Source organism: Caloenas nicobarica, chromosome 5 (genome assembly GCF_036013445.1).
Source record: "Caloenas nicobarica isolate bCalNic1 chromosome 5, bCalNic1.hap1, whole genome shotgun sequence".
Classification (NCBI taxonomy): domain Eukaryota; kingdom Metazoa; phylum Chordata; class Aves; order Columbiformes; family Columbidae; genus Caloenas; species Caloenas nicobarica.
In genome coordinates, this window is record NC_088249.1 from 38,839,700 (window position 1) to 38,866,889 (window position 27,190).

The 27,190-nt window shown below is 39.0% G+C and overlaps 1 protein-coding gene across 6 annotated transcripts; it reads left to right on the forward strand.

Moving 5' to 3' along the window:
- Nucleotides 1-10,830: 10,830 nt before the first annotated feature.
- Nucleotides 10,831-26,072, forward strand: PTGR2 (prostaglandin reductase 2). Of its 6 annotated transcripts, none has more exons than XM_065635820.1 (11): nt 11,027-11,071; nt 15,090-15,131; nt 16,111-16,179; nt 17,577-17,695; nt 18,986-19,177; nt 20,408-20,578; nt 21,644-21,853; nt 22,494-22,615; nt 23,838-23,925; nt 24,270-24,309; nt 25,418-25,959. In XM_065635820.1, the coding sequence occupies exons 3-11, from the start codon at nt 16,143-16,145 to the stop codon at nt 25,480-25,482; spliced, it is 1,044 nt and encodes a 347-aa protein (XP_065491892.1). In that variant the 5' UTR covers nt 11,027-11,071; nt 15,090-15,131; nt 16,111-16,142; the 3' UTR covers nt 25,483-25,959. The 6 variants fall into 6 exon arrangements, with proteins under 6 accessions (XP_065491895.1, XP_065491893.1, XP_065491892.1 ...); XM_065635819.1 differs by lacking the exons at nt 11,027-11,071; nt 15,090-15,131 and adding exons at nt 12,629-12,659; nt 25,969-26,072 and having other exon boundaries at nt 25,418-25,525; XM_065635823.1 differs by lacking the exon at nt 15,090-15,131 and having other exon boundaries at nt 10,831-11,071.
- The last annotated feature ends 1,118 nt before the right edge of the window (nt 26,073-27,190 follow it).

Below are 27,190 nucleotides of genomic sequence, written 5' to 3' on the forward strand. Positions count from 1 at the left end.
GAGCCAAGTTGATTCTCAAGGCTGGCAGGACAGGGCTGGTCCCACCAGGGCAGGCCAGGGGGGAGCCCCAAACCCAGGGCATCAGGCACCCGCATGGGGATGAAGCAGGGCTGAAGTTAAGCTGGGAATACAAGTTCACAGGTCAGGATTAAGTGTTGGGCAGAGGCACGGCTGCGATGCAGCTGCAGTGCAGCTAAGACAAGGCCATGTGCAGGAGCCCCAGCTTAAAGCAGCTCCTGAATAAATATGGCAGGAGCCCCCCCAAGGCTTGTTTTTGCAGGTAACTTCCACTAAGGCTCTTCTGTCTCTTTTTGCCCAAGACAAGCAGCTGCACTTTCTTTAAGCTGGCTTTGAGCCCAGGCAGAGAAACCCCCTAGAAGCACTCAGAATCCTAACAACAACAAACCAACAAGAAAAAGAAATATTGAGAGCATTTACTGCAGAATAATATTCACAGCTTGGTTTAATTTACTGTAATAACAGAAATAAAGACTGGAATTCAAAATGATGAGCTGGAATATTTTTCTGTCTTTATCTAACATTAATGCTACATACTAGGAATTATTTTTATGAATTATACTCTAGGCTGTTCCTTTAATACTCTGAGAAGACCAATTTCTTATTGAAGCACAGAGTAGTTAATGAATGTGATCATTTGTCTATTTAATTCCCTAAAGTGCTTTGGTCCTACTTATATTTAATTTTCTTAACATTATAGTCCCCACAGGTACACCAATATGAAGGCAATGCTCTCTCCTTTCTATGGAAAATACAATCAACATTCATCTCTACAATTGTTTATCTGGACCAAGGGATTCTCATTTATGCAGGAAGTCTCAGGTTTGATACCACCCAAATAATTCCTACACATCCAGTCCACTAACAGCAACCGTCAGATCAGAAGAAGAATGATTTAATATTTCTTTATGTCCCACTGTTTATTCAAGCCACTGACTAGCGCTAATGACAACTGGAATAAAACAGCAATCCTGAAGTTTCATGGTAGGAATATCTTTGCACACGTGCCTTCCCAGCAGCACTGAGTAGAGAAAACAGAAATGCAACTGAGTTACAGGAGTCCTTAGTATTTCCATTCTTTCAAATATGTCATCTAGAATGTGATGCTTTTTCAAATTACACAACTGTTAATGCATTTGGAAATTTAAATTTTCAATGGTTTATGGTGGGAAAACAAAAGCTTTCAGTTCCTTACTACATATATTTTTTAAAAGTATTTCTGCTGCCAACGATCATTAAAAATAGCATCCCTTGATGAAAAAAAATCTATTCAATATATCAATTGCACACAAAAAAAAAATCCCCAAATAATGAAGAAACTCAGGCAGAGATGACAATTTTCTAACAGCTTTACATAAATGTAACAGTTCATGCCCACAAAAATAAGATTATTTGCCCTGTTGACACCAAGAAACTACTCATAACTAATGTTGCATGGAATATAAATATCTGCTGGATTTGGAGCCTTGTTCATTGTTTCTATTATGTATCTTTTTAATGTACAATTTGTATATATCTATGTATATATGGACATGTATAAAAGAGCATCCTTCAAGTCACCTCTCATGGAGAACATCAACTAGGAACTCCTTCTGAGCTTCCATAGCTGATATAAGTAGCCATCTCGAAGCCTGTTTCAAAGCATTTGACACTGACAATGATTCAAGGAGCTTTCAGTCCAAACAGGCTTTAGTGACAATGACTCAGTACCATTGCAATTAAATTGAAACATATGCAGTATAAATCTTGGGGCAGAGGGAGAATCAAAAAGCAAGCATTTGCTAACATCAGGCTCCATAGGTAGCGTATGGTACTCTCTCTCACGGGGACTCATTCCTATTCCATCCCATAAATAAATTATAGAAGGGGAGGGAGATAGAAATCAATGACAATGGGAGACATTAACATGTATAAATAACATATGACAGGTGTGTACCAAATACAGAGAATAATCTGGAACCACATAATTCTGCACCTTGATGACCCCGTCTGTCCCTCTGCTCCTTGGTCCTTCTCTACTAACTCTCCATGATTGCCTGTGCATTGGTGCAAACCAGGCTGCAGAGCTTTTTCTGTCATCACTGTTACACTGCAGTGTAATTAGTGAATTACTATGTAGTTTTATTCTTCTCAGATTCACGAGCAAGTTATATCACATTGATTTTCATGCCTGGACTCCAGAAGTACTTTGGCAGTCCTCCCAGCTGCCTTCCAATGCCAGGTTGTGTCCTAGCCCAACCAGCTGGTCTGTTTCTCTCTGTAATCGCTGACCGTTCCTTAATTCTGTTTTAAAGTACATAATGTGTTTGATAATACAGAAAATTAATTCAGTTCCTCTCTGTATGTTTACTGGTACAAATTTCATTATAGAATTTCCCCTTTTTTCCTCCCTCTTTTTTTTTTTGGTCAAAACTTGGCCATTTGTTGTTGCTGTTGTCAACGGGAACCTTAAAAAGGCTTGTGATCAAAGTACACTGTACAACTACAGCTATTTTGCAATATCTACATAGGGCATAAAATGCAATTTCAAAGAATTAGCCCTAGCTAGGATATGGTATTCCAAGGCAGGAATACTTCCCAAATATGGATGGGGTTATATTATTATATTGTCCACTGAGCATTTGAATTACCAAAAATACACTAATAACACCCAACAGAAACACATACCTTTGTGCTATGACAGGATTGCTAGCCTAAAGAAAACGGAGAGCAGCAATTCCAACAGGCAGCAATGATCTCAATGCATTTCAGACATTTTATTTGTACTCTTAAAATCCTTCCCTTCCTACAAACTAAGCAGGATCTCTCCTCCCTCATCTGCTCCCCTGCTCCTGTAGAGTCTTCTCTAGCTCCTTAAAGCCACCGTGGACTGAGAATGCAAAGGAAACAGACCTGCAGAACAGAGACAGGAATGCACATGATCTACCGAGGCAACAACCGAACAGGTATTAAAATACTGAGCAAGACCACTTGCTCACACATTATATATGTGCTGGATTTACCATAGCCTCTGTTTATAGAGGACTTCCTAACAACAAAACACTGTCACAATTCACTATGAAAGATGACTTTTAATTGCAGGGTGGAGCTTTGCCATGCAGGAGGCACACAAACTAATCAACAGGAACATACAAAATCAGATAGTGGAGTTAAACAGGAGCATATTTTTGGAGACCATTTTCTGTAAAAACTCCAACTCTCTCCTACTGCATGCACTTAAGTCTTAGAGTCATCAGCTGTGGTTCAAACATCACCAGCAGATCCTCAGCCACAATTCTTCCAGTCTGTTCCAGAGAACATCATTCTGTTTTCATTTCTCTGACATTCAAACAAAATTCCGTCATGCCATTTCGGCTTCCAAAAAGTAGTAGTGGGAAAGTGGTGAGAAAAGACTAATTAGTAGAAATTATGTAACAAGTTCACTTGGAAAGCTCCTTGATTTGTAGACCCGATCTCTCAAATTGGTCATGTATTGCTAACAAAATTTATAATTAAAATATATGTTTTCCAGAACTACGATATGGTCTATTTATTCCTGTTGTTTAGTGTTCACCATTCTATTTAAAACCAGTGCAATCTGCAGTGTTTGCAAAGCCAGTGACCTAGAGGTCTACCTTGCATGGCACACCACACAAAGCTGCACAAAGAACTATTAATAGGAAAGAAAGGCATCCAAAGAAAATCTCATTTTCTCAGTAGATGTACAAATGATCTCCCCAAAATGCCCTTAGAGGCTGTAATTTGGATAGTATTGTGTACAGCTCAGAAATGGCAGAAAGCCTCTTGACTACTGCCTACCAGCTCTGCTGGGTAAAATACAATATGCAGTTATAATTTGAATTTGAAGTAGCTTTTGCTTAGTTGGCTCGGAACTTCCAGTTACTAGTTGTTATCAGCCTCTAAAAGACAACCTTCACTGTCATCCTGCAGTTGCTTAGCAGGGAGTCAAAACAGTTGTCATCTAAGTTTCATTTGTCAAAAAAAATACTTTATCACTCATAATAATAAGGGCAAGCACAGCCTCCTAGAATACAGTCACTGATACCATTAATTCCTCCCAGGCCAGCTGTGCTTACCGATCCCTCCTCTTTTCCTTAGAGGAAACAGGTGAAAGTCTTTGCAAATTCTGATTTCCAGGCCAGTGGAATACAACAGCTGATTAATCTGATATCAGAATTGACGGATAACAACCAAGCGCTGTAAATCTTCAGAAGGGAATATCCACACATTGAATGGATGAGAAGCATTCTACTAATATCCAACAGCTCTTAAGCAAGCCCTGTACAGAGCTCCAAAAACATGCCTTTGGTTGCCCTGAGACTTTGCAGGTCTCCGTAGTCCTTTTTCGCAAACCAGTACTTGCTTCTCGGGAACAGCACTCCATAAACATGATGCTAGCGCAAGGGAAGTTCCTTTTGAAGCAGCTTCATCCTCATTCATTTTCCTCCTTGTTCACACCTGCCTTTATTCACCTTTTGTCGGCTTCCACCTTTCATCTATATCCCAAATGTGTTTTTCCACAAACATGTAGGCTGAAACCCACATGATAAGACTTTTCAATTCTGTTTAGGAATTAGCATGCCAAGGAGTCTTACAAGGAGGCCGTACTATGTGTAACTTCACACAACCCCAAATACATCCCTCATACGAACATTTTTTTTCTGATTCTAGAAGACTCATTTCTCTTTCTGCTTCTGTTAGCCATTAGCATCAGCTCTTCTAGCATTAGGATGCATAAGTAAGAAAACAGGACAGTTTTACAATTATTCTGAATTTCAAATATGAAAGAGAACAGAAATATGATGCAATATTCTATTAATATTAGGATTTCCTCATGCAGCAGAGTCTATCATCCACTTCCACCTCCTGCTCTGGTGCAGCAATTGGCAGCATTTTCAACAAGTGGTGCTCATATGTTTTCTGTCCTCAGTTCAAACACAAACACTTGTCCCAACCATTTGCTGCCAGCAATTTTAGACTAAAGCAGCATAACTTAGCATTACTGTGTGACTGTGCAAAGCTCATTTTGTGTCCCGAATAAGTCATTTGAGCCTTTGTGACCACATTTCTTCCTTTCTGCCATTTTTCAGGATGAGCTAGTATCTTGGATACTCACATAGTTCAGCTTATTTTATTATAACCTCAGTTCTTTCTAAATTACAAATGTAGTTACCTTTTCACTAAATGTTCCAAATTTCCATTCATATATGCTGCGAAACAGGAAAAAATAAGGGATCATTTACCTTTAAGAAATTTGTTTTCAATCTCACAGCATTTTTTTAGACAAAGTAGAAGAAATAACAGTAAGAAGAAACGGTTTCAAGGTTATCGGTATTCTTCATTTAAAAAACCTTCAATCTTTCCTGGTTTTAATTATAATTTTGCATTATAAAGCATATACAACAACTACAGGCCATGACAACCAAATTAAAATTTAAACTTTTCAATGGTGTCTACGACAGATGACTGGTGGTGCTTTATATTAAATTGGGAAAATTCTAGATATTTTTGTTCTGATACAGACACGCATGACTGAATCTTAGAGTATGAAACATAAACCATATTTATATTAGTACCTCACTGGTTGCAGATTTCTGAAGGCATATTAGTAGAACCATTTTTTAATAACTGGGAAATATCATTACACCATTAAACAGAGCAATGAAGAAAGCAATTTCCTACACAGATGCGTATGCAAATCTACCAGTGTGGTTCTAAACCAGAAGTTCCTAATTTCCTCAACTGTTCTGCAGTAAAAAAATTAAAGATACAATATTGATATAATGCTGCAGACCGACAGGATCATTTTCATGTACAATGTGGTCAGGTCATTTATAAACATTAAATAAGTAGCTATACCAAGATGTAACTTCAGTGCATTTAATAATATAGAAGTTACTAGAACATCTCCTGACCCTTTCTGACTGGACTTAAGAAACCATCACTAACAAACTAAAGACAACAGGAAAACCAGTCTTTGCAGTCAGCATTTCAGTATTTTCTTTCTTCTCTTAAGGATGAAAAAGGCACAGACAGAAAAGGAAGCAAAATTATGAGTAAAACTTTGTGATGATCAAACAGTAGTAACCACTATCAGATTAAAATGAGAACACATTATGCTCAGTTTTCATGTATTTAAAGGGTTTTACAAAATACCAAATGGTTAAAGATCAGGCCCAACAACGTTTGTGTAAAAGCCTTGCAACCCTGTGTTTTCCTTACAAAAGTCAGATATAAAGGTGTGCTATTGACACTTTCTATTTTACTTTACCAACAAAATGAGTTATTTACCTTAAAATGAATGTGATTCTTGAAGTTGTGCTCTACAGATGGTCTTCTGTGCAAATATATATCAAAACCAGTACTTCTGACTAGCAAAGTTTATTTATAGAGCAAAGTTTCCTTACCACCACAAAAATTGTAAGGGACAGAGCAAATCCAGATCTTACCTATGCCCTTTGGCCAGTCAGAATCCAAACAGAAGTTTTGAAACAATAACAAAAAAATATGGGTCAGTGCATTCCCAAGCAGCAAACACCAGAAAAACAGGGGTTACTATTAAAAGTAGCAATTGCTTCTTATCTGTATGAGTATCTGTACAGATGAAGCCCACTTTGTGATTAGCTAGCAATTAGCATCAGAAGGCGTTAGTCTCGTATGCCAGCTAAGTGGCCACCTGCAAAACTTTCTCACAAATATCTCTGCCTCAAGCTAATGCTCAGTCCATTGGGGATACATCATGGGATTTGTTTATTTTTACAAAACAGGACATGCATGGAGGAAAATGGTAAAAGCAAGGACAATTCTGAAGTGGATGTGATAACCTGAGTTAGATGATAACTTGCTTTCCCCAGCTTTCTACTCTTTCCAACATTTTCAGCCAACAGGGAACTGAACTGCTCACAAAAGACCTTAAACTCCACTCCACAGCACAGTATGTCACCCTGACAAAGTCAGCTGAATAGTTCAGCTCAACCTCAGCAGCTGCCTGAAGCTAAAATTTTTCAGTTCATATATTGGATGACTTACACTGATTCAAACAGTCACTGCAAATGGTTGTAATGACCTAATGTGTTACTGTCCTCTCCTGAAGTTATTGCATCCACAGTTTAGCTGGCAGAATGAATCATCTGCAAGTTCTTAAAACATTTCATGCAAAGATATGTGGATTAGCTCAAATTACACCCAGCGGCACTTTAGGCTGTGAGCTGACGTTGCATCCAGGGAACAAGAGAGCTTTCTCATTCTCTGTTTCCCTGGCTCAGTGAGGAGACTAACTAAAGACTAGTAAACTAATAGCTTAGAAAAACAGAATCATCAAGTCTACCACAGGTTATTTTGCAAAATTATGTTTTTACTTCAGCTTGAAACACTGTTTTAAAACTTGTAGGACAAATGAACTGGTTTTGTTACCCAAGAAGATGGAGAGATCACTCACTGAGTTCTTTCATAAGGCTGCTTTTATCAATAAAGAAGGCACACCTTTGCTCGAGATACCTTCAGCAACATTTCATCAGTTTTCTGAAGAACAGTTTAAAAAATGTTTTGCTAACTTTCTGTAGCCTTATGCTTCCCCACAGCAGAAGATATCTTATTTTCATATCATGTAAGAAACTTACTATATGAAAAAGATTTAAATTGTGTTGGATTTGAGTAATCTAATTGAACATCCCTATTCACAGAATCCACAAAGGATGTTTCTTGAGAAACCTCACAGACCACTTTGCTCCCTGCACACACAGGCTAAAGAATCTGGTGTCATTCAGAGCTCATGCATATCCCAGAGGATTTTAATGGCCAAAACACAGCTGCACTTCAATTACGTAAGCAACACCTGTAGTATTAATCTATACAGATTTTAAAAGACTACTTATTATAGTGACATTAATTAAAAACAAAGTGCAAATATCTGCCAAGATTGTGAGTTACCTATGAACATGGAAATGTGTAAAACATGAATTATTATTACATACTCTCACCAATATGATCCATAAGCACAGAAATATTTCAAAACGAGTAGGTTTACTGCATACTTTACAAACATTTAAGCCCCACAGTACAGACAGAATATTTAAGTTTTTTGTTTCCATATTAAGGGCAGCTAACAGGAACAAAAAAAGATGATTTGGAGTCAGCTAAACAGTCAATCAATCTTAAGGGAAAAAAAAAAAAAAAGGAATAAATAAAGAAAAAAAGCCTCCAGACTTTGATTTTTGAGTTCTATTTTAACAAATGTTCTTTGCTTCACTAAAAATGACAGCTAGCAATACGGTTTTAACCACTCTGAACCAGGTAGCTGTTGACGTGTTTACACATGATTTCAGGAGCTAATGACTTTGTATCCAAGAGCCTGGGTTTTTTTTATTTTTCTCTTTTTGTTCTAAAAGGATCAAATGGGACAAAGTCTTTTTAATCCAATTATGTGGCCAAGAAATGTATTTGCTTTCTCCAATTTGCCTGATGTTGGTCAGATAAAACCTTTAACTGGGGGGAGTATCTGTTCAGTGAAGTGAGGCTCAAGTGAACGGCAACTCGTTTGGGTACACAGCAATGGTTTGCTGGCGATGACCACAATCATCTTCCAGCACGAACTTATCCCCCATTATCATCTCTGCCCTGTCTCTGATTGACTTTAAAATGATGACACCCAGGTTGATTTATCCTTGTTTATATGTGGTAACAATCCCTAGTATGTATGTTACGTAACAACCATTCCACAATGGCCTGCTTGCGTGGACAGATCTGTTCCACACAAAAGGTGACTTTGTGTGGTTTCATGTAGTGTGAGGCGGATTGTGCTAAACCACAAGAAGGCATTCTTGGAGTAGAACACATATCCACAAGGCAAGTCAGTGCAGAATGGCTCCTGCATTTTAAATTCACACATAAGCTGATTTCACAATAGCTTCATTTAAGTCCTTGACAAAAGAGACAATGGGGGGGTGAATTTAAGGGTTCAAACAGTAAAGTGCAGGTGATTGCTGTAACCACTTTTCAGGATAACCTTGTTGGTGGAGGAAACCAAGCCATTGTGTGCTAGGCAGGAGAAAGTGAGGTTATATAGAGATTCTGAAAGCCCTTTTTTTTTTCCTCACCCCACTCATAAAGAAATATCTAAAGTTGTATTGTCATGATGTAATATATAGAAATAGAATAACAAAATTATGCGCATGTGCCTACATACAGCATACCTTTTCCTCACTTTTCTTTCAGCTATTACTAGTCATTGAGATACTCCCTGCTAAATTAGAAATAGCATTCTCCATTAAGACACTTCATAATCTTTTCCTGTTTGCTCATATAATGACCTGCAACACTGATTTCTGAAATAATTATTTCTATAATTGTGCTGCTCTTTTCTTGCATAAGTGTGAGGCAAGCCAGTATTCATTCATTTTAATGCAGGCCTTCTACACACAAGCTATGCCCGTTTGAAGCTACAAGGACTTCAATCCTGAATACTTACTTCCAGTGCATTATACTGGTATGACATTGACCTTACAGTAGATCAACTGATACGAGTTGGGGGGAAAAAAAAAAGTATGGAGATATGAATCCCCTTGTTAAGATACCTCATATTTTCCCCTACACCATCCCAGTTCCAATGCCGTTATTTCAACTGATGTGAAATGCAAAGTTTTGCATATTATGGTGGCACAAATTAAATAATTCACTTAGACTTGTATTAAAGTCTACAACAGAAAGGCTTAGCTTGCCTTTACGTGAGAGGCAGAGTACAAAGTCACCAGCATCATTAGCCTGGAAGAGGTTTTCCAGTGTTTTAAGTGGTTGGTTTAAGCTCCACAGTAGTTTCTACTGACCCAGTGGCCACTTCACAGACCTGCTTGCCTTTCCAGCGCGGTGACTCACTGCAACGCTGGGCGAGCAGCCAGAGTCACCCAGTCGGGCAGCGCCAGGGCCTGGGCCTGATCCCAGGGGAGTTGTTCATCCTCCTGCAGCCTGGTCTTTAGGTAAAGATGCCTCTTGATCTGTATTCAAGCATGGCAGAAGTATATGCTATATACAACATTACATCGTATGTAACAACGACTTTGCTGGAACTTTAGGAACATAGTCCTCACAGAATCACAGAGTGATTGGGGTTGGAAGGGACCTCTGGAGATCATCTAGTCCATCCCACCTGCTGAAGCAGGTTCGCCCAGAGCAGATCGCACGGGAATGTGTCCAGGTGGATCTTGAATGTCTCCAGAGAAGGAGACTCCACAACATCCCTGGGCAGCCTGTTCCAGTGCTCTGTCACCCTCCAAGTAAAGAAGTTTTTCCTCACATTCAGATGGAACCTTCTATGCTCCAGCCTGTGCCCATTGCCCCTCATCGTTGGGCACCACTCAAAGGAGTCTGGTCCCATCCTCTTGACACCCACTCTTGAGATACTTATAAACAATGATGAGATCAGTGAGCCTTGTATTGCACCAATGAACAAATTCTCATCTGTTAGCACACGCAAGGAGCCAGTATCTCTTAGTGTTACCCCCTCTGGATGAAAACCCCTCGCAAGCTGTAAGCGCCTTTTCCCAGCCCCTCAGGAGATGAGATGAGACGAGACGCGCCGCCATCACCTCACCCGCACAGGCAGCCGGGCCTCAAGGCGGGACACCCCAGCCCACAGCCCCTCCCCACGAAACAGGGGGAGAGGGCAAAACGGCGCCTGCTGCTGCCGGGAGGCCGCTGACATTCCCCGCCACCCTCCCGGCCCTCCAGCCCTCCCCGCCAGCCGAGGGCCGGGCCCGGGCGCCGCCGCTTTAAGCGGCGTTTCCTCGTTTAAGGCCCGTTCGCATGCGCGGTGGTGGTGCCGTCCCGGCCGGGCAGAGTGGCCAAGCGGGACATTGGAGGTTCCAGGGGACGGGCATCGGGCGCTCGGTTGCTTTCCCTGTCCAGATAAGTGTGCCCGGTGTGAAGCCGCAAGGGCCTGCGGCCTCATTGTGCCTGGGGGGAAGCTTGGCAGCGCCCTCCCAGCACTCTGTCGCGCCCGCGTCCCTGCGCCCCTTCCCGGGAGCCATTTCCTCAGGGACTGGCGGCTCGTCGCTGCAGGGTAGGCGGGGGCAAAGGTGTGCTGGTTGGAAGAAGCTATTGGGGTTGCCTGATCTTTAGTACAGGAGCGTCAGTCTGGCTTTACTGAGCCCGGATCAAACCGTGGGCCCGGGGGACGGGTGGGGGAATCCTTTGGGGTTCCTCAGCACCCACATCAGGGCTCCTGTGCAGCCCGCGAGTGCGAACGTGGCGCGTTGCTCCTCACCGCTCCGGCCTTCTGGCTCCGGCGTTGTTCTGGCGGTAGCTTCTGGAGCTGGTGTCGAACCACGTGCGGGGCAGCCTCCCAGCTTTGACAGCAAGGATTTCTGACTTGGGTCACACCAGGGAAAGCGGATAATCCGTCACTCTTTGGGGCTGCTGCATCACGGGCTCGTCAGGGAAGCACCAGGTGCTGAAAATGCTGCTCGTCCCTCCTGGGAGCGATCTGCATCTTTGTGTTCATTACCGACTTGAAATTCCACTAAAAAAAAAACAAGCCTTCCATGTGGGTAGTTTTAAATAATTTTCAGCAACTCTAGTACAACAGAACTATTTATTAAAAAAAAAAAAAAAAAGCTGAAGAGGTGGTACCTGAGAGCTTTCAGCTTTTTTGATACCTAATTCTGGAAAAAGTTTAAGTTTATACAGTCCTTTTGTGTGTGGATATGAGTGTGTATACTTACTGGAGCTTTTGCTCTGTGCGTCAGTCAAATTTGATAAAAAGGTCCAAGATACTAGGTTTCAGGTAATATAAAAAAAAAAAAAAGGCTGGATCAAGATCCTACTTTTATTGTCATTCTTCCTTTTGCACCGTTTTCCTTCTTGAGTAAAAGACTGCAGCCTGCCCTCAACTCTGGCAGCGTGTCAGAGAAACCACATGGAGAAAAAGCTATGGGAGGAACTTCACTTACACCAGAGAATTCAATGATGAGATGTGAAACATTAAGAAGTCTGGATTTATTAGTTAAGTTCATGAAAGTACTTATCTCTTTATGACATGTTTTTCTCTATTCATGACAGTCAGTATTGATTTTGGCTTCTACTTTTTGAAAACTTGAGTTGGCAGTTTAATTAACATTATTCAAATGCAGAGCTTTTTAGGGACGTGGCGGACACTTTGGTGCCTAGTCCATTACATTTGTTTTTCCTTTTTTTTTCACCTCACCTTGCCAGTTACCATTTTTTTTTGCTTCTTGCCCAGCCATTCCCATCTCTGTTTCCTTGATTCCATCTCCTCATTTATCGTTCTCAGCTTCTCCAGGTCTTTCTCCATTCTCTTTCTCTCTTCCCTGCTTTACTTGCCTTCAAGCTGCTATTCTTGCTGCATTTCTCTGTTCTCGCTGACTCCTAGTGCCAGTCCTTCCCATCTTTCCTTCCTGTATGTTCCTCATTCTTCCTTGAAATTTCTTTCTTTGTATTTCCTGACAATCCTTGTTCCAGCCAGTTTGACACTACAGTTTCAGAAGATTTCCAGTCTTATTTTCCTCCATGTAGATGGACTGCCTTCTTCCTCTGTGCTGCCTGGGCCTGATACAGGAGAGATAAACTACCTGCTCTTTATTTTTTTAATTAGATTGCACCTGGCATGAGGTCTGACGACTTGGAAGCAGGTGAATTGTTTTGGCAAAATTTTCTGTAACTGAAAAGTGTCTTATGGGCAGTCTCAAAAACAAGTTCTAGGAACCAAGCCCAGGACAAACTGGAGCATTTTAGCTCTGAGGAATTTATTTAACATTTTTAAAAGGAGTTGTCATGCATCTCTCTGCAAAAATGGGAAAAGAAAGGCAGTGGGAGAAAGGCATAAGAATAAAACTGGGCTAAAACATACTTGAGACTCCCCTGAAGATTCTGCTGTTCTGCTTAATGCTCCTGTTGTGCTCATTGGGTGGGTCAGGTGATCTTGGCATATAACGATGATGTTAAAACTTACAATTTTTACTCCATTTGATTTAAAGAGTAAAGCCAACTCAGGTTATTTTTGTTTGGAAAAGCTAAAAAATAGTAATGCATGTTGCTTCATGTTGGTCTTTAAAAAAATACGTCAAAAGCATCCTTCACACTGGCATTACACATACCTTGAAAAGGATTATGTATGTGATAGAAATCTGCTTTATTTCACTTAAAAAAAAATATGTTCTCTTTCTCCAAAAGCTTTCTGCAGTTTATGGTGCCAAAGGATGGTGCTTCTACTTATTTTCTTTAGTCACTTTCATATTTTTAGAATGTGAGGAAAATTTGATTGTTTCTTATTATGATATTGGTGTGAACATTTGCTTGTATAATGGCATTACTGGTTTCCACTGTAGAGTAAGTACAGTCATATTTAGAAGTAAATGTCCATCTCCAGTGCTGTATTTTACTGTTACAGCTGTCATGGAATGAGTGACAATTCAGTTGCCAGCCTCGCTTTCTGTCCACCCACTCACAGTATGTGGAAGATGTTCAAATTGAACTAGTACACAGGCTTCTCAACCAAAAGCTGTGAAAATGGCCTGGGAAATCAATAGCATTTTTGTTCCCTCACGATGTCAGGAACTCAAAGTAATCTGAACTTACATTGTGTGCTCTTTCCACTCTCATGTCTCTATGCCACTTTGTATTGCTGCTGCTTTCTTTTAATGTGTTAATATCTTTAGCCTTTTTGCTTTTTTAAGAACCGTAGTTTTACTGTGTACTAGCATAGGAAGGAGATATTGCAAGTATCTGTTAGGCACAATAAAATGCTTTTCATCGTCTCTTTTCTTGTTCAGATTGGGTTTTTGCATTTGCATAATATATGTATTTGGTTTGAGGACAACAGAAATGCAGTCAGCAGTTGTGACAGCGAGCCTTTCTGTGAGGCACAAGCTCTGCAGTGACTCTGCCTACTCTGGTTTATAAACAGTGGATCAAACCCTTAACACCATGGATAGATTTGAACTGAATATGAATAGTACATAAAGGAATTATTTGCCCAGATTTCATGTGAGCTGTCACATCGCCGTTGGTTTGTATTTGCTGCATTCTTAACCTGTTATTCCGGCTCATTAGTGGTTATAAAGTTAAGCCAAGTTCTGTATGTGCACAGATTGTTCACTGGAGTATGGTTGTCCTTTTAAATTGCAGTGGGCACATCTGACAGTTTATAAAATGCTCATTGAATTAGCACAAATTCTCGCATGCTAAGACAATTGCTTTGGGGATAACACCTGTACCACTTGAATGTAATTTTGCTATCCAAATGTTATCAGCCAAGCTGCTGTAAAAGGATCCAGGTGTTCAACAATTCAAAATTCAAGCATTTACACTCAAGTGCACTTAGGAATGACATGGAATATAAAGTTAAAATATGCAATTTGATATTTTTGTGCATTGTAGAGACTGAAGAGGCCATTATGGGTATAGACCTTTCCACTTTGAAGTTTTGAAGAGAAATTTGGAATTTTGTTCTGAAAAATATTTTATAAAAGAAGTACAAAGTGACATGCCCAGAGTGACACAGGAATTCTATAGCGGAGTACGATGCTGAAACCAAGACGTGCCAAAGCTGATCCCAGATCATCCTTCCTGTTAGGGTTTTACATGAGTGTATTTCCAGAGACTGTATAAGCTGTGTGAATGTAAAAATGGATTTTTATTTCTCTCTTTAACTGTTAACTCTTGTATTTTCAATGCTCCTTTTTTTTTGTTTGTTTTTAAACAGTAACTAGTAATTTCATCCAAGTGCGGCTTTTCTTTTGTTGTAGACTGATGTTCTACATTGTTTTGCCCAAAGAACTGTGCACGTCACTTATTTTTCACTGATGTGACACTGTGAAGACTCATTTGAGATCCATTTCTTGTAGCGCCCTTAGGTGTTGAAATACTGAAAAGAAAATAACTCTTGAATAATTTTAAGCTAATAAGTAACTTTTCAAGTGCAAACACAATCAAATGTTAAACCTTTATCTGGTTTATGAACAAGATACTTTTGGTTTGAGTCAGTTGTGGGTTTTAGAGGAGAGAGAAAGGCCAAGAATATGCCTATTTTCTCCTGATAACTTTTTAATTATGTTTTTCAGCACTCCGGGCTCTAGTTCTTGACGGCCTGTGAGTGCTGTAATGTAAGTACTATAACATTAGAGACAGAAAGTTCTGTATTTTGCAGAGACTAAAGATGTTAGATAAGTGGTGATGTACTCTTCTTAGGCTCATCTGTTTAGCTTCACTCCAATTTGCTGTTCTTGTCAGCAGAATAAATATTATGACAAAGACATCAGCTATCATGTTTCATTCCTTAATGTCCTCGGTTCTTGTGGAACCTGGTTATTGCTGCACTCAGCTGAGAATATTAGTAAGAATGTTTTTATTTTATATTAGTTCTGAAAGCATGTAAGACAATTTTTCTCCTTTTAAGTCAGGTTCATTCCCTGTTGACCACTTCGGCCTCTCACAGCTGCAAGAACACAGATTTCCAATCCTCTTTTAAACTGTTGAAATTGAAGGAGAAATTTTTCAGTAAAACAGGTCAAGTGGTGATCTGTTGTAATTCTTTCTTGTCTCTGGGCCAGACAGTTTCGTAGAAGAAAATAAACCGCTGATAGACTGGCTATTTCATGTGAAAACATCTTATCAACAGTCGCTTTTAATCTCATACCTGCATGCTGCTATTACTGGCATGTGTGCCTTTTAGTGAGCTGCACCTGGCTGATGCGTGCAAAGCTGCCTCGGAGTCTTTTAGGTGGGCACAGAGTGTCCTGAGTCGGCACAGGAAAGCAAACCACGCATGTCTCCTACAGCCTGGTAGGGGGTGGCGATGATCTTACAAGGAGCATGATACATTATAATTTTAAGTCTTTTCAGAAGATGCTACTGTGATATTGTATAAAACCATGGCTTTAACTAGGTAAACTTGGAAACTCTTTATTCACAAGTTTGTTTATTTTACATTTGAAGTTGTCTTATATGATTCTTGGGCATGGATGCTGAAGTTGCTGAAGCCCATATTTCATCCGCAGTTTCCAAATTACGAAATACTCTGCCCGATATTCTTTTTCAAGAAAATTTATGTTTCAGTCCTACAAATGATGTTTTCCTTTGTAGGAGTCCAGTGCAAAACTGCTGCAAAAGCAGGGATGATTATACAGAGGGTAGTGCTGAATTCACGCCCTGGTATGTATTTCTCTCCAATAAATGAGCAATCTGTTTGTTATGGTTGCCTAGTGCTCCAAAATGTTGAGGGTAGAAACAGACACTAACTTAAGATACTGACACTTATATATCTTAAGATTGCATTCAGCAATAAATAAAGTTTATTGTGAATTGTAGTTGTTTAGTCAGTATACACAGATTTAAACTGTTGGGTGGAAAAAAAAAAGGCTGATGCATAATATATGAGAAAATCCCAAGTGTAGGCATGCAAAGTGAAAAAAGATTAGCAAACGTTTATTTTTAGTTCTGACGTTTGTTCTTTTTGCACTTTAAGAGATAACTAAAATAAAGTATTTTGTTACTCTTCATTTTTGTTTCCTTTTAGTAAATATTTAATCTTTTCTTCCTCCGGTGTTTCAAAGTGTTTGGTTTTTAAATTTACACTTCTGACTATTTGTTTACTTCCTTGCTTACACACTTGCCTTGTTACAGAGGTCAGCACAATTTTTTGAATGGTGAGTTTATAAATTGCCTGTTATAGAAGACACAGATGTGTGCACTAAGTTTTTGGGGAGGTTTTTTGTGCTGCTCAATGCCAAAATAGTCCTAGGAGGTAAGAACTATTGTGTGACCTCCAAATAAGTCTTTTCTAATGCAAATCAAATGTTACAGTAGTAGCCTGCTCTAGTTGCCCAGTTACAGTTGTCAGTCTGATTGATCTGCTGCATGTGATACCAACCTGAGGATGAAGCCTCCAGTTACATTTTATAGGTGTTTTTGGAAGCTTTAATTTAAGGAGGTGTGTCTGTAGCCACGAAGCGATGCTTTTGCAGCATATGAATGCGCAGTGGCAATGGTCTTTATTCCCCCAATCTCACTGAGTCAAAAGAGACTGAAAAGTGAGAGTTTAAAACTTACCTGGTTAAAATGTATGGTCATTTGCTACAGCAAAATAGGGCATGGTGGTTTTGTTATGTGAGAGAAGTCTCAATGCCTGTCTGTGTTTTGAAAGTTATGGGCTTTTCAGCACATAGGGTATATTGAACTGTTCTTTGAGAATTGGAACAGCACCTTTATTTTTCTTTTTATTATTTTTTTTTTAGTTTAGCCTAATTGTTAATAAATATTATGTGCAGCAAACAGTAGGGAAACTGTCAGTCAGTGCAGGTGCCTGGTGCTGGCGCTGGTAAGCATAAGCTGACTGATCAGCTGGTCATCAGTTTGGATGGTGGCAGTGCACCCATTTGAATCATGATTTGTGAGACAAAATCTGAAAGTTGATCAGTAGTTTTATACCTGAGTAAAGATATAGCCTAACCTATTTCAAAAAGGACTACCTTAAAAAAAAGTCTTCCCAGATTGATTAAGGGAAGCTCTATATTGGTTCGTTTTATTTACTTGATTTTAAATAATTTTAGGTAAGAATGGGGAGCCAGTGGCTGAAAACTTCCGACTGGAACAAAGTACGATACCAGATACTATCCAAGTGGGACAAGTGCGTGTTAAAACCCTTTATCTCTCGGTGGACCCCTACATGGTAGGTGATGGACTTAGAGCTCAACCAGAATTTGTTTTTAAAATATCTTCAACTTTGTACATGTCATGATGTTTAACACCAAAGCTACCAGTTACGGGACAAATGTATCTGAAGTATAACTTCGTAATTCTGTTCATTCTGATGGAGTTATATTGGGAAGGAATTTGGCATTGATTTGCTTGTGATATATACAGGAGTATGACTTCATAGGACCAGGAGGAGACCGTGAGCCCTGGTATACCATTGTTTGTGTCAGCTTTTTCTGAACTTTGCCTTTTTATACACATTTTTAAACTTTTTTTTTTCCATGGAAGGAAGTATTTTTCAATTGAAGTGAGTGTGGGTAGAGGAGGAAGAATATTTCATGATGAAGCAACAGAGGGACATGATCAGGCAAAGTATTTCTAGACAAAACACATGATTCAATTTAAATGTTATTTAGCTATTACCAGTTTGTTTACAAATGAAAGTCAGATGTTCTCCTTAAGTGGGTGATGGCAGGCAAAAAAATGTGTCAATAATTTGTAAACAGTGGAAACAGAGGATTAGTGAATGAAGCCATAACCAGCACTTCCACCTAATTCTGCAAAACTGTAGAAATGATGTGGTTGGGAGAGTTGTGGGTTGAAATGGAAGTGAAGGTAGGAAAACCAGGCAGACCCAGTCTGATCGTATGTACAAGTTTGCTATAAAGAGAATTCTGATCATTTGTTCCATGCATAGGTGGAGACAGTAGAAAAGAAACAGTCTCAATTTCAGGAGAGTAGATTTAGCTTGGGAATTATGGAAGAGCTTAAGAATCCTGAAGTACTAACTCAGGTTACAGGTGGAGATACAGAGAGAAAACTTAGATTTCAAGAGGTGTCATTAAACAGATCTCTGTCAGGGATGGTCTACATATGTTTGAGTGTTCTTTAGTGCATAAGCATGGACTAGATGACTTGAGCGTGTTTTTTTTCAGTCCTATGTTTCTCTGATTCATCCAGTTCGGGAATGGCATTTATGGGATTCTTGTCAGTCATCTTTGTTTGCACAGCTGACTTTGAGGCAGTGTCTACAGAACATAACACTGCTGGAAGAGATCAGAATGGTCTGTCCTCCTTTTGTACCAAGAAAACGTGGGGAAAGAAGGATCTAAGAAAAGATTGTGAATATTTGGAGCTTATTGAGAGATTTTTGAGTAGCCCTTTGTGTTTGAAGTTTTGAACATATCTCATCCTCAGCTTAACTTGAACTTAAAACCAAATCACGTGTTCCACCAGATCCTCTCATTAAAGCCTTGTCTTTCAGCGCTGCAGAATGAATGAGGACACGGGCTCAGATTACCTCCTGCCCTGGCAGCTGGCTGAAGTTGCTGATGGTGGGGGCGTTGGGGTTGTGGAGGAGAGCAAGTATGACAGCCTTGCTAAAGGAGACGTTGTCACTTCCTTCAACTGGCCCTGGCAGACAGTGGCCATTCTAGATGGAAGCGTGCTACAGAAGGTAATGTAAATACAAAGTCCACTATTTTATTTTCCTAGCCCTATTTTTTTTTTAAATAGGGACTAATGGTACTATTTCTTAGTCAAACACAAGCCGACATTTTTGGAGCAACCAGTACTCAAAAGGCAAATTGACGTGGATGGGATGGAATACTGAGTTGGTCAGTTTTAGTCACCTGTGCTGTCCGCCCCTCCTTGCAAATACGCTCCTCTCACTTATGGGACTAATCAGAATTCTTGGTTGTTATAGCAATAAATCTAAACGTGAGCCTCTTCCGCATTCCATTGATCGACCTTACCAGTTCTGGAGTGCAGTGTCTCAAACAACATGCAGGCAAATTCAGAAAAGTACAGTGACTTAGAAGAACTTAGCTGAAAGGAAAAATTCACTAAAAGAGGAACTGGTCTTGTTTTAAATAAAACCAGGACACAAATCAACCCACAGGTGGCACAATCTGTATCAATTTATCTCTTTTCTTAACAAAGAAAAATGTGAATACTTTTTTTTTGGTCACAGATATGCCACCAGTATTTCAGCTGTTGGATTTTTAATAGATTTCCCCGAAGCTGCTGCTTTTAATTAATTCTGTTAATTATCTTAATTGTAGTTAGAATTAAGATCCACAAGAATGTAGTCATAAGACTTAAAAGTCTTTAGATAAATTGAATTAAATTTATTTCACTGATGTGTTAGTGAAAGCTTGTACTTGGGATTTTACATCCACAGAAGGGTATTCAACATTAAGTTGAATGTGGAGAGGTAACAGTGCATTAGGTATATTGTGTTCATCATCCTCATGTAACACAAAAAATTATTGTAGTTTAAGCATGTGCAGTTTCCAATAAGCTGCTTCCTTTAGAACCCTTTGCCACTGATCTGCAATTGCAATATTTCATAAAACAGTACTATTTTATCCTTTATGTGAACATAAGGATGATTCACCATTGCTGGAAGCTTATCTCACAACTGTTCTTTGACATTTCCATAATTAAAGTTCTTGCAAGTGACTTTGTTTAAAAAATTCTAAAACTATGGAAATATAATCTTTGTTTCATTTTGTATAAACTTGTTATTAAGATAGACCTAGTTTGTAGCTAGCTTGTCCCTACCGGTTCTACCTTGCCTGGTAAACATCCTAAGTTAGCCTTCTGTCTGCAGACAATCAAACAGCAAAGAGCAAAACCTCACCTTAAAAAGAAGTGAGCAGCACCCTATGTTTCTGTTTCATAGCTTGTCCCACAGCTTGTAAATGGACGCCTTTCCTACTTTCTGGGTGCAGCCGGCATCACAGGACTGACGGCCTTGTTGGGTATAAAAGAGAAGGGACACGTGGCTGCGGGTGCCAATCAGACAATGGTGGTGAGCGGTGCAGCCGGTGCCTGCGGCTCTTTGGCCGGCCAGGTGGGTAGGCTCGAGACATACAAGTGTTTTCTCTTACCAGGTTTATTTTCTGGAACATGCTGGTTAGTAAATGTACAGATAAAATCACTGTGAGCAAGTATAATTCCATGGGAAGGGCCAGTTTCATGGATTTGGTTCATGCTCTCACTGAAAGAGATTTTAGGTGTGAAACTTAAGTGTCATGGAACAGGAGTAGGAGCAAATGGCCCAAGTGATTACTTGTTGCTAGCCTAAATAAAATAGATGGTATAAATACATGTATTTACTATATATTTAAATTGTAGTCTGCCACTTGAATAGTCTTTGAGTTGACTGGCAACTTTCTTTTTTTTTCTATATTTGAAAATAGTCAGTAAATAATGTAGAAAACCCCTCTTCTTGTTATTTTCCATGACATCCTTTGTGTTTTGAGATTTAGAGCCCTTTTATCCTCCTCAGCTTTGTAGAACATGTTGTGCGTGCGTTAGTATGTGTGTATGTACATATCTACAAATATTTATACAAACAGAATAGCTATTAAGCAAGCTTAAGACTTAGTAATAAAGAGGAACTATGAAGAAAGAATGCATAAGCAAGTCTATGAAGAATGTATTTAAATTTATTATTGTCCAATATTTTTGGCCTTTTATTAGCTATGTTATATTTGGCAGATGGTAATTTTATACTATATGTGGCTCTTCAGTACTGCCAGTTGTTGATGACTTTACAGACAAAACCTCCTGCAGTCAGTGAGTTTGGAAAGATGGCAGATTTTGATTGTACCTGCCCCTTCTTTAGGTGTGAGGAGGAAATGACAAGAGGCAATTGTGTGACATGAAATGGGAGTGTGGGCTGAACTTTCTTGCCTGGGGTTTAGTGGGATGGGGGGTAACCGTAACACTCCCTAAGACCCCCTTCCTCCCCCTGGTACCTTTATGCAGATGAATGATCTAACTTCTCTTTATTGTTTGGGGGTTTTTGTTTGTGTGTGTGGTTTGGTTTTTATTGTCGTTGTTTTGTTTTGGTGTGTTGTGGTTTGTTTTGTTGTGTTTTTTTTTTTTTTTTTTTTTAACTGTGCTCCTGCAGATTGGCCGTCTGGAGGGCTGCTCTAGAGTCGTGGGTATCGCTGGCACAGATGAAAAATGCTCCATTTTGGTCCAAGAAATGGGGTTTGATGCTGCTATCAATTACAAGAAGGGGAATGTGGCAGAGCAGCTACGTGAACTCTGCCCAGGCGGTGTGGATGTTTACTTCGACAATGTTGGTGGAGACATCAGTGATGCAGTGATAAGTCAGGTCATTATACCAGCTGTCGGGTTTATTCTTGTCATTCTCCAATGTCTGTGTGCACAGCTCTGAATTAATTCATACTGGAGACCAGCCTGCAATACAGCAGAGCACCAGGAGACTTGGTAATATTCTAAAAACCTTGTCTGTCAGTGTAGTCATCTTGTGTTTTGTCAGCTTTGGTTTTCTGGCTTCGCAAAAGACCAGACTCTTGACCAGCCCTCTTCATTGTTAGTGTGAAACTACTCTGTCTCATGGCAGGGAGGCTTTGGTGGCAATGCCATCTTTGGGAGCTCTAAATCACAGCTGTATCCAGCAGCTGTGTCAAACTTCTTTGTCCTATTACCCCTCTCCTCCCGACAAAAAAGGCACACAGTAAGATATGTGTCTTATATCCCTTGTATTTAATATCTTTTTAAAATTACACATAGGCTGTATAGCATTTATTTTTCCCCTATTGCCCTGCTTTTATCTATTTCAATGTTGTCATAGGTTGAATGGGACTGTCTGCAATTCTTTTCTAGGAAATGTGGCTCTAAATAAGGATACCCACATGGAAATTTTGCAATATAATCTATTCTATCACTGGAAAATTTAGTTTCTGAGACCAAGGAATGTAATTTTTTGCGCTTTGTGCTGTCCCAAACAGATGAATCAGAACAGCCATATCATCCTGTGTGGACAGATTTCTCAGTATAACAAAGATGTGCCTTATCCTCCTCCGCTGCCTCCTGACATAGAAAATATACGGAAAGAAAGGAATATCACGAGGTACATTTATCCTCCAGAACTTGTGATGAGGTTCCAGGTAGTTTGTGCACATGATGCTGTGGCTCTGTTCAGAAGGTCATCTGTAGATCCACAATAGGTTCTTGTAATTGGAACAGAACGTTGCCATACTGAAAAAAGGAACCTCTAATTACAACGTCAGTAAATTCTTTCTCTTACATTCGTCTCTATCAGCATAAAAACTGGGAAAGGATGTTGTTACATGTTAACATAGTTGTCTGTTATGCTTTGTTCGTGGTTGCTTGATTTAGTCCTGGAGTCTGACAGATTCTTCAGTATGAGGGAAGATGTTGTCATGGTTCTGTCTCAGATGTTTTGCAGAGTGCCTTCTCTCCAAGTGTAGTAGTTCAGGCAGAGAGAAAATCAGATATTTTTTAAAGTAGGGATGCAGCTGATGCAGTGACTGTATTGGAATTACATTTGTAGTATTTGGGGATTTATTAGATAATCAGACAGTAGATGTGACAGATACATACAGGCAAAACATTTATTTTTTTGCTATGACTGGGAATTGCTGAATCTATCAGGATTCAGGGGGAGCTAAGGCAGAGATTAGGAGCAAAGTCCTGGGATATTTTTCATTCATTGCATTACAGAAAGTTGGGGAGACTTGATTTCTGTGCAAATGGATTGACCTAATCAAAATTCTTTTCTTGTCCCTGTACTGTTGTCTGCACTTCTAAAAAATGGATAAAAATACTAGAATACAGCATGCATAGTAGAAGGCAGTGGAGAATTTAGTCAGTACATTGCTACAGGTAACTATCAGTTTTGATGGTCATTTCAGTTTCTCTTGATTGCTATAGACAGCTGTGACAGCCGGATATGCAAAGTTTTGGGGAGCCCGAAAGTTAATTTATACTTACATCTAGTTGCAGGTCCATTAATTATTCTCCTTACCATAAATAAGAATAGAAATTCACTCGCATTTTCTGGACATTTGTTTATTCTGGTGATACTTCTTGATTTTTATTACTCTTCTTTCTGATACTTGAACAGAATTACTTGTCTGAGACAAGGTTACTGTCAAGCTCCCACTGCAGGGACCATCTCAACAAGCTGGCAAAGCTCTGAGGCGTCTCATTGTAATTAGAACTCATAACTCTTCAGTTTCAATAACACTGTTTTCTGAAAAGATCTGTAAAGATTTCAAAATATGCTTACCAATCTTTCTTAAATTGAGACTCATTCTTTTCTTTCACAGGGAAAGATTCTTAGTGTTGAACTATATGGACAAACAAGAAGCAAGTGTGTTACAGCTCTGCCAGTGGATCCAGGAGGGTAAACTGAAGGTGAGAACTTCTGCATTCAATCTGTGGCCTAAATCTGTGGTCTGTCTAAATTAGTTTTTGATTCTTCAGGTGATCAGTAAGTTTTCCTGTGAGAATCCTTAGATGTGAAATTTTGGCAGAGGCAGGGATGTTCCAGTTCTGGTTGAAGCATTAAATTGCCTACAGGTTTATCAGGAAGCATTCAGTCCTCTCTTGATGGAAGAATCTGGCCCAAACAGAGCACTGTCCATTGCAGCAAGACAATACTTTAGATTTTCATAGTTTCCATGGCAGTTTCATGGCATGTTTCTAAGAAATATTTATCTTGCTTGAAGAGAGCTAAAATAATTTGTTTGCATTCACAGGTCAGAGAGACTGTGGTAGAAGGCTTAGCAAACATCGGTGGTAAGATTTTTATACCATTTTCTAAGAATAATAGTCTGATTAAATACAATGACAATAGAGGTTAACTACCTCCTGTGTTTCATTTGCAAATTCAGATTTTTGTATTTTATCTAAAACATTATTTTTATGTTATAAGAATTTTTTTAACAAGGTGTTAAAAAGGTCTGTGAGAAGATTATGTTTAAAAAAACTATTGACTATAAATTTAGAGATTTGTTTGTTTTACTGTTGGCGGGGGGATTAATTATTAAACTGCTACCTTAGCAACTGGTGATAGTCCGCCTGATCTTACAGATTTAAGGTGCTGCCCATTTCTTAGAACTCCTGGGTAAGAAAATTGTGTTTTGGAGACCTCGAATGTATGCTTTAAAAAAAACCCAGTCTCTAACAGTGCTTGTTATTGGGTTTTCTAACAAAAAATAAATTGAAAAGTACACACAAGAAAGGGGAAAGTGTATTAGAGATTGCTAAACGAAGTAAAAAATAATTTATTTTAAAGGAAAAAAATAGCCTGTGGCCTGTTCAAAAAAATCTGTAACAAAGAAAATATAAGAACAAAGAGGGCCTTGTTACTCCAGGCGGACAAAGCTGGAGAGCCTGGTGATTCAAGATGTGCTGTAAGAATGCTTCTCTTTGAAGTAACAGGGAAGAGGATGATTTAGTTCAATGCTATTTACTGGTATGCATATGTATTTTGAAGGAATTTGGTCAAATATAGCAGTCATATTTCATACTTTGTTTACTCAAAGATTTATTATTTTGCACCAGCTCTGGTATTTGTTGTACTACACAGAGTATTTATAAACCTTTTCCTTTTGTAAAACCTACAGCATTTGTGGACTCTCCAGTCGTCCCTTGTCTTTCTATTTAGTATTTGTATGGCATATCACAAAAGCAGGAAGTGTAATCGTTAATTTGGGTGGTTGCTTACAAATCAGGTTTTTAAACTATTACACAAAACAGCCCTTAGCAGCTTATTACAGAATAGCTTTTTATTTTTCATTTCTTAGTTTGGGGAACCGTTTAATACATTTACTTCTAGGCTTTTTTTTTAAAGTTACTTGGCACATTTATTTGGCACTAATTTATCTCATCATTTCTCTTGAAGCTGCTTTCCAGTCCATGATGAGTGGAGGCAATATTGGAAAACAGATCGTCTCAGTTTCTAAGTAAAAGTTATTGTTGCAGGAAAAATAATTGGATTCAGTCTCTAAAAGTGAGCAAGTTTTTACTTACGTTAATTTCCACTTTCTTAAATAAACCATAAGTTGTTCTGTATGTACTGAAAGCAGAGATTCTGGGATGCTAATAAACTAAATAAGACTGGAAACAAGAATGCAGTAATTTATACTAGAAATGAGTAATGTGTTCTTTGACATGATTTTGACAGTTGCAACACACTTGCAAATATTTCATGGGTGTGTTTTGAAAGTTAGAACATGGCAGGAACCATTTTCAGTAAGTAATTTGTATGCAGACACCTATTTTTGGTTGTTAGAAGAATTTACTAGTGTAGTAGAGGTGTACCATTCCCATGCTTGTTTGTTTTGGTGCCCAGGAGCTTCTCTAGGAATTTTTAATTTACTAGTGTAAGTTTGACCTGACATTCCAGTTGATCTGGCTAATCATTTTTTAATTTAACTGTTCTCATTTTTGTAGATAATTACAATGAAAAATTCTGTTTCTGGAATTCAAGGTCTCTAATAATAAAGGTATTTCCATTTTTCCACCTGGAACAAATTTCCACTGATCTGTCTTGTCCGTTTCTCTGTATTGTGTCATTATATCCCATTTTTCAGAGCACTTGAAACCTAATTCATTTGCAATTCCGTCTGCATGTAACCTGAGACTTTCATCAGAGACAGGTTCAGGTGTAGGGTGAGCCTCCTGCTTGACCGTTTAACTTTGTTTAATTCTGGAATGCGAGGATTGCGAAGTTTTCTTTTTAGGATTCCTTTTCTAAAATGGACTGTATCTTTTATGATCTTCCTGATTTCAGTAGTTTTTCTGGTATTTACACCTCTCCAGGTGACAGACAATCTCAAAACATTCTGCCTGATGACAGAAGGTAACTTTGCAGACAATTGACCTTCTGTTCCCTCAGTAACTTATCTTGGCTCAGGATTTTTGGTCTAACAATGCTCTTTTACCATCTCAATGGAGAAACTTGATAAAATGAGTCACCATCTTCAAGTTTGACTTGCATAACCCCAAGCCAAGTGAGACTGAGATTAAGTACGTGTCTTCAAAAGCAAGGAACAGAAAAGGGAAGAGATAGATATCTTAAAGACATTATAATTCTACTACTATGTACATCTAGAGACACTAACACATATTTAGAAAATAAAATTGTTTATGACATAGTCTGATTTACAGATGATTTGTTTTAAATTATTTGCCTTTAAGAGAAGTGCTTCCAAACTGCAGGGCCAGCTGAACTGTCCAGAGAATGGATTATCTAGATCTGTGTGAGTCACTGCCTAGGCTCAGACTAAGTGCAATCCAAGGACTAGGAAAGAAACACTATGCAGGAAATTTGTCAATATAAATAATTTTGCATGCTTTGGAAAGTAAGACAATGTGTATCAAAATTGCCTACTATGGTTGTAAGCAATATGAAAAATAGTCATTTCCTAGTGCTAAAGCTGGTCCTGAAGGAAGGAAGCTTCAGAGATGGATGCCATAAACTTTGAGGGAGAGAAAGACACCTGCAGTATAGCATTAGATGCTCTAAAATCTTCCAGTGTGAATTTTTCAACTACAAAACTAGTAACTAGTTCACTGTCAGCTAGATTGTGAATCTAATATCAGCATAACCAACTCAGGCATCATTAATAACAGTGTCACAGTGGGATAGAAGCCAAATTTTTTAATGCAGTAA

Bases quoted from the DNA above. Each gene is read 5' to 3' on its own strand.
- PTGR2 (XM_065635819.1), top strand. From the start codon at position 12,635: ATGAGGTCTGACGACTTGGAAGCAG. The intron at 20,579-21,643 runs GTGGGTAGGCTC...GTGCTCCTGCAG, and splicing joins GCGGCTCTTTGGCCGGCCAG to ATTGGCCGTCTGGAGGGCTG. The intron at 22,616-23,837 runs GTACATTTATCC...TTTCTTTCACAG, and splicing joins AAAGAAAGGAATATCACGAG to GGAAAGATTCTTAGTGTTGA.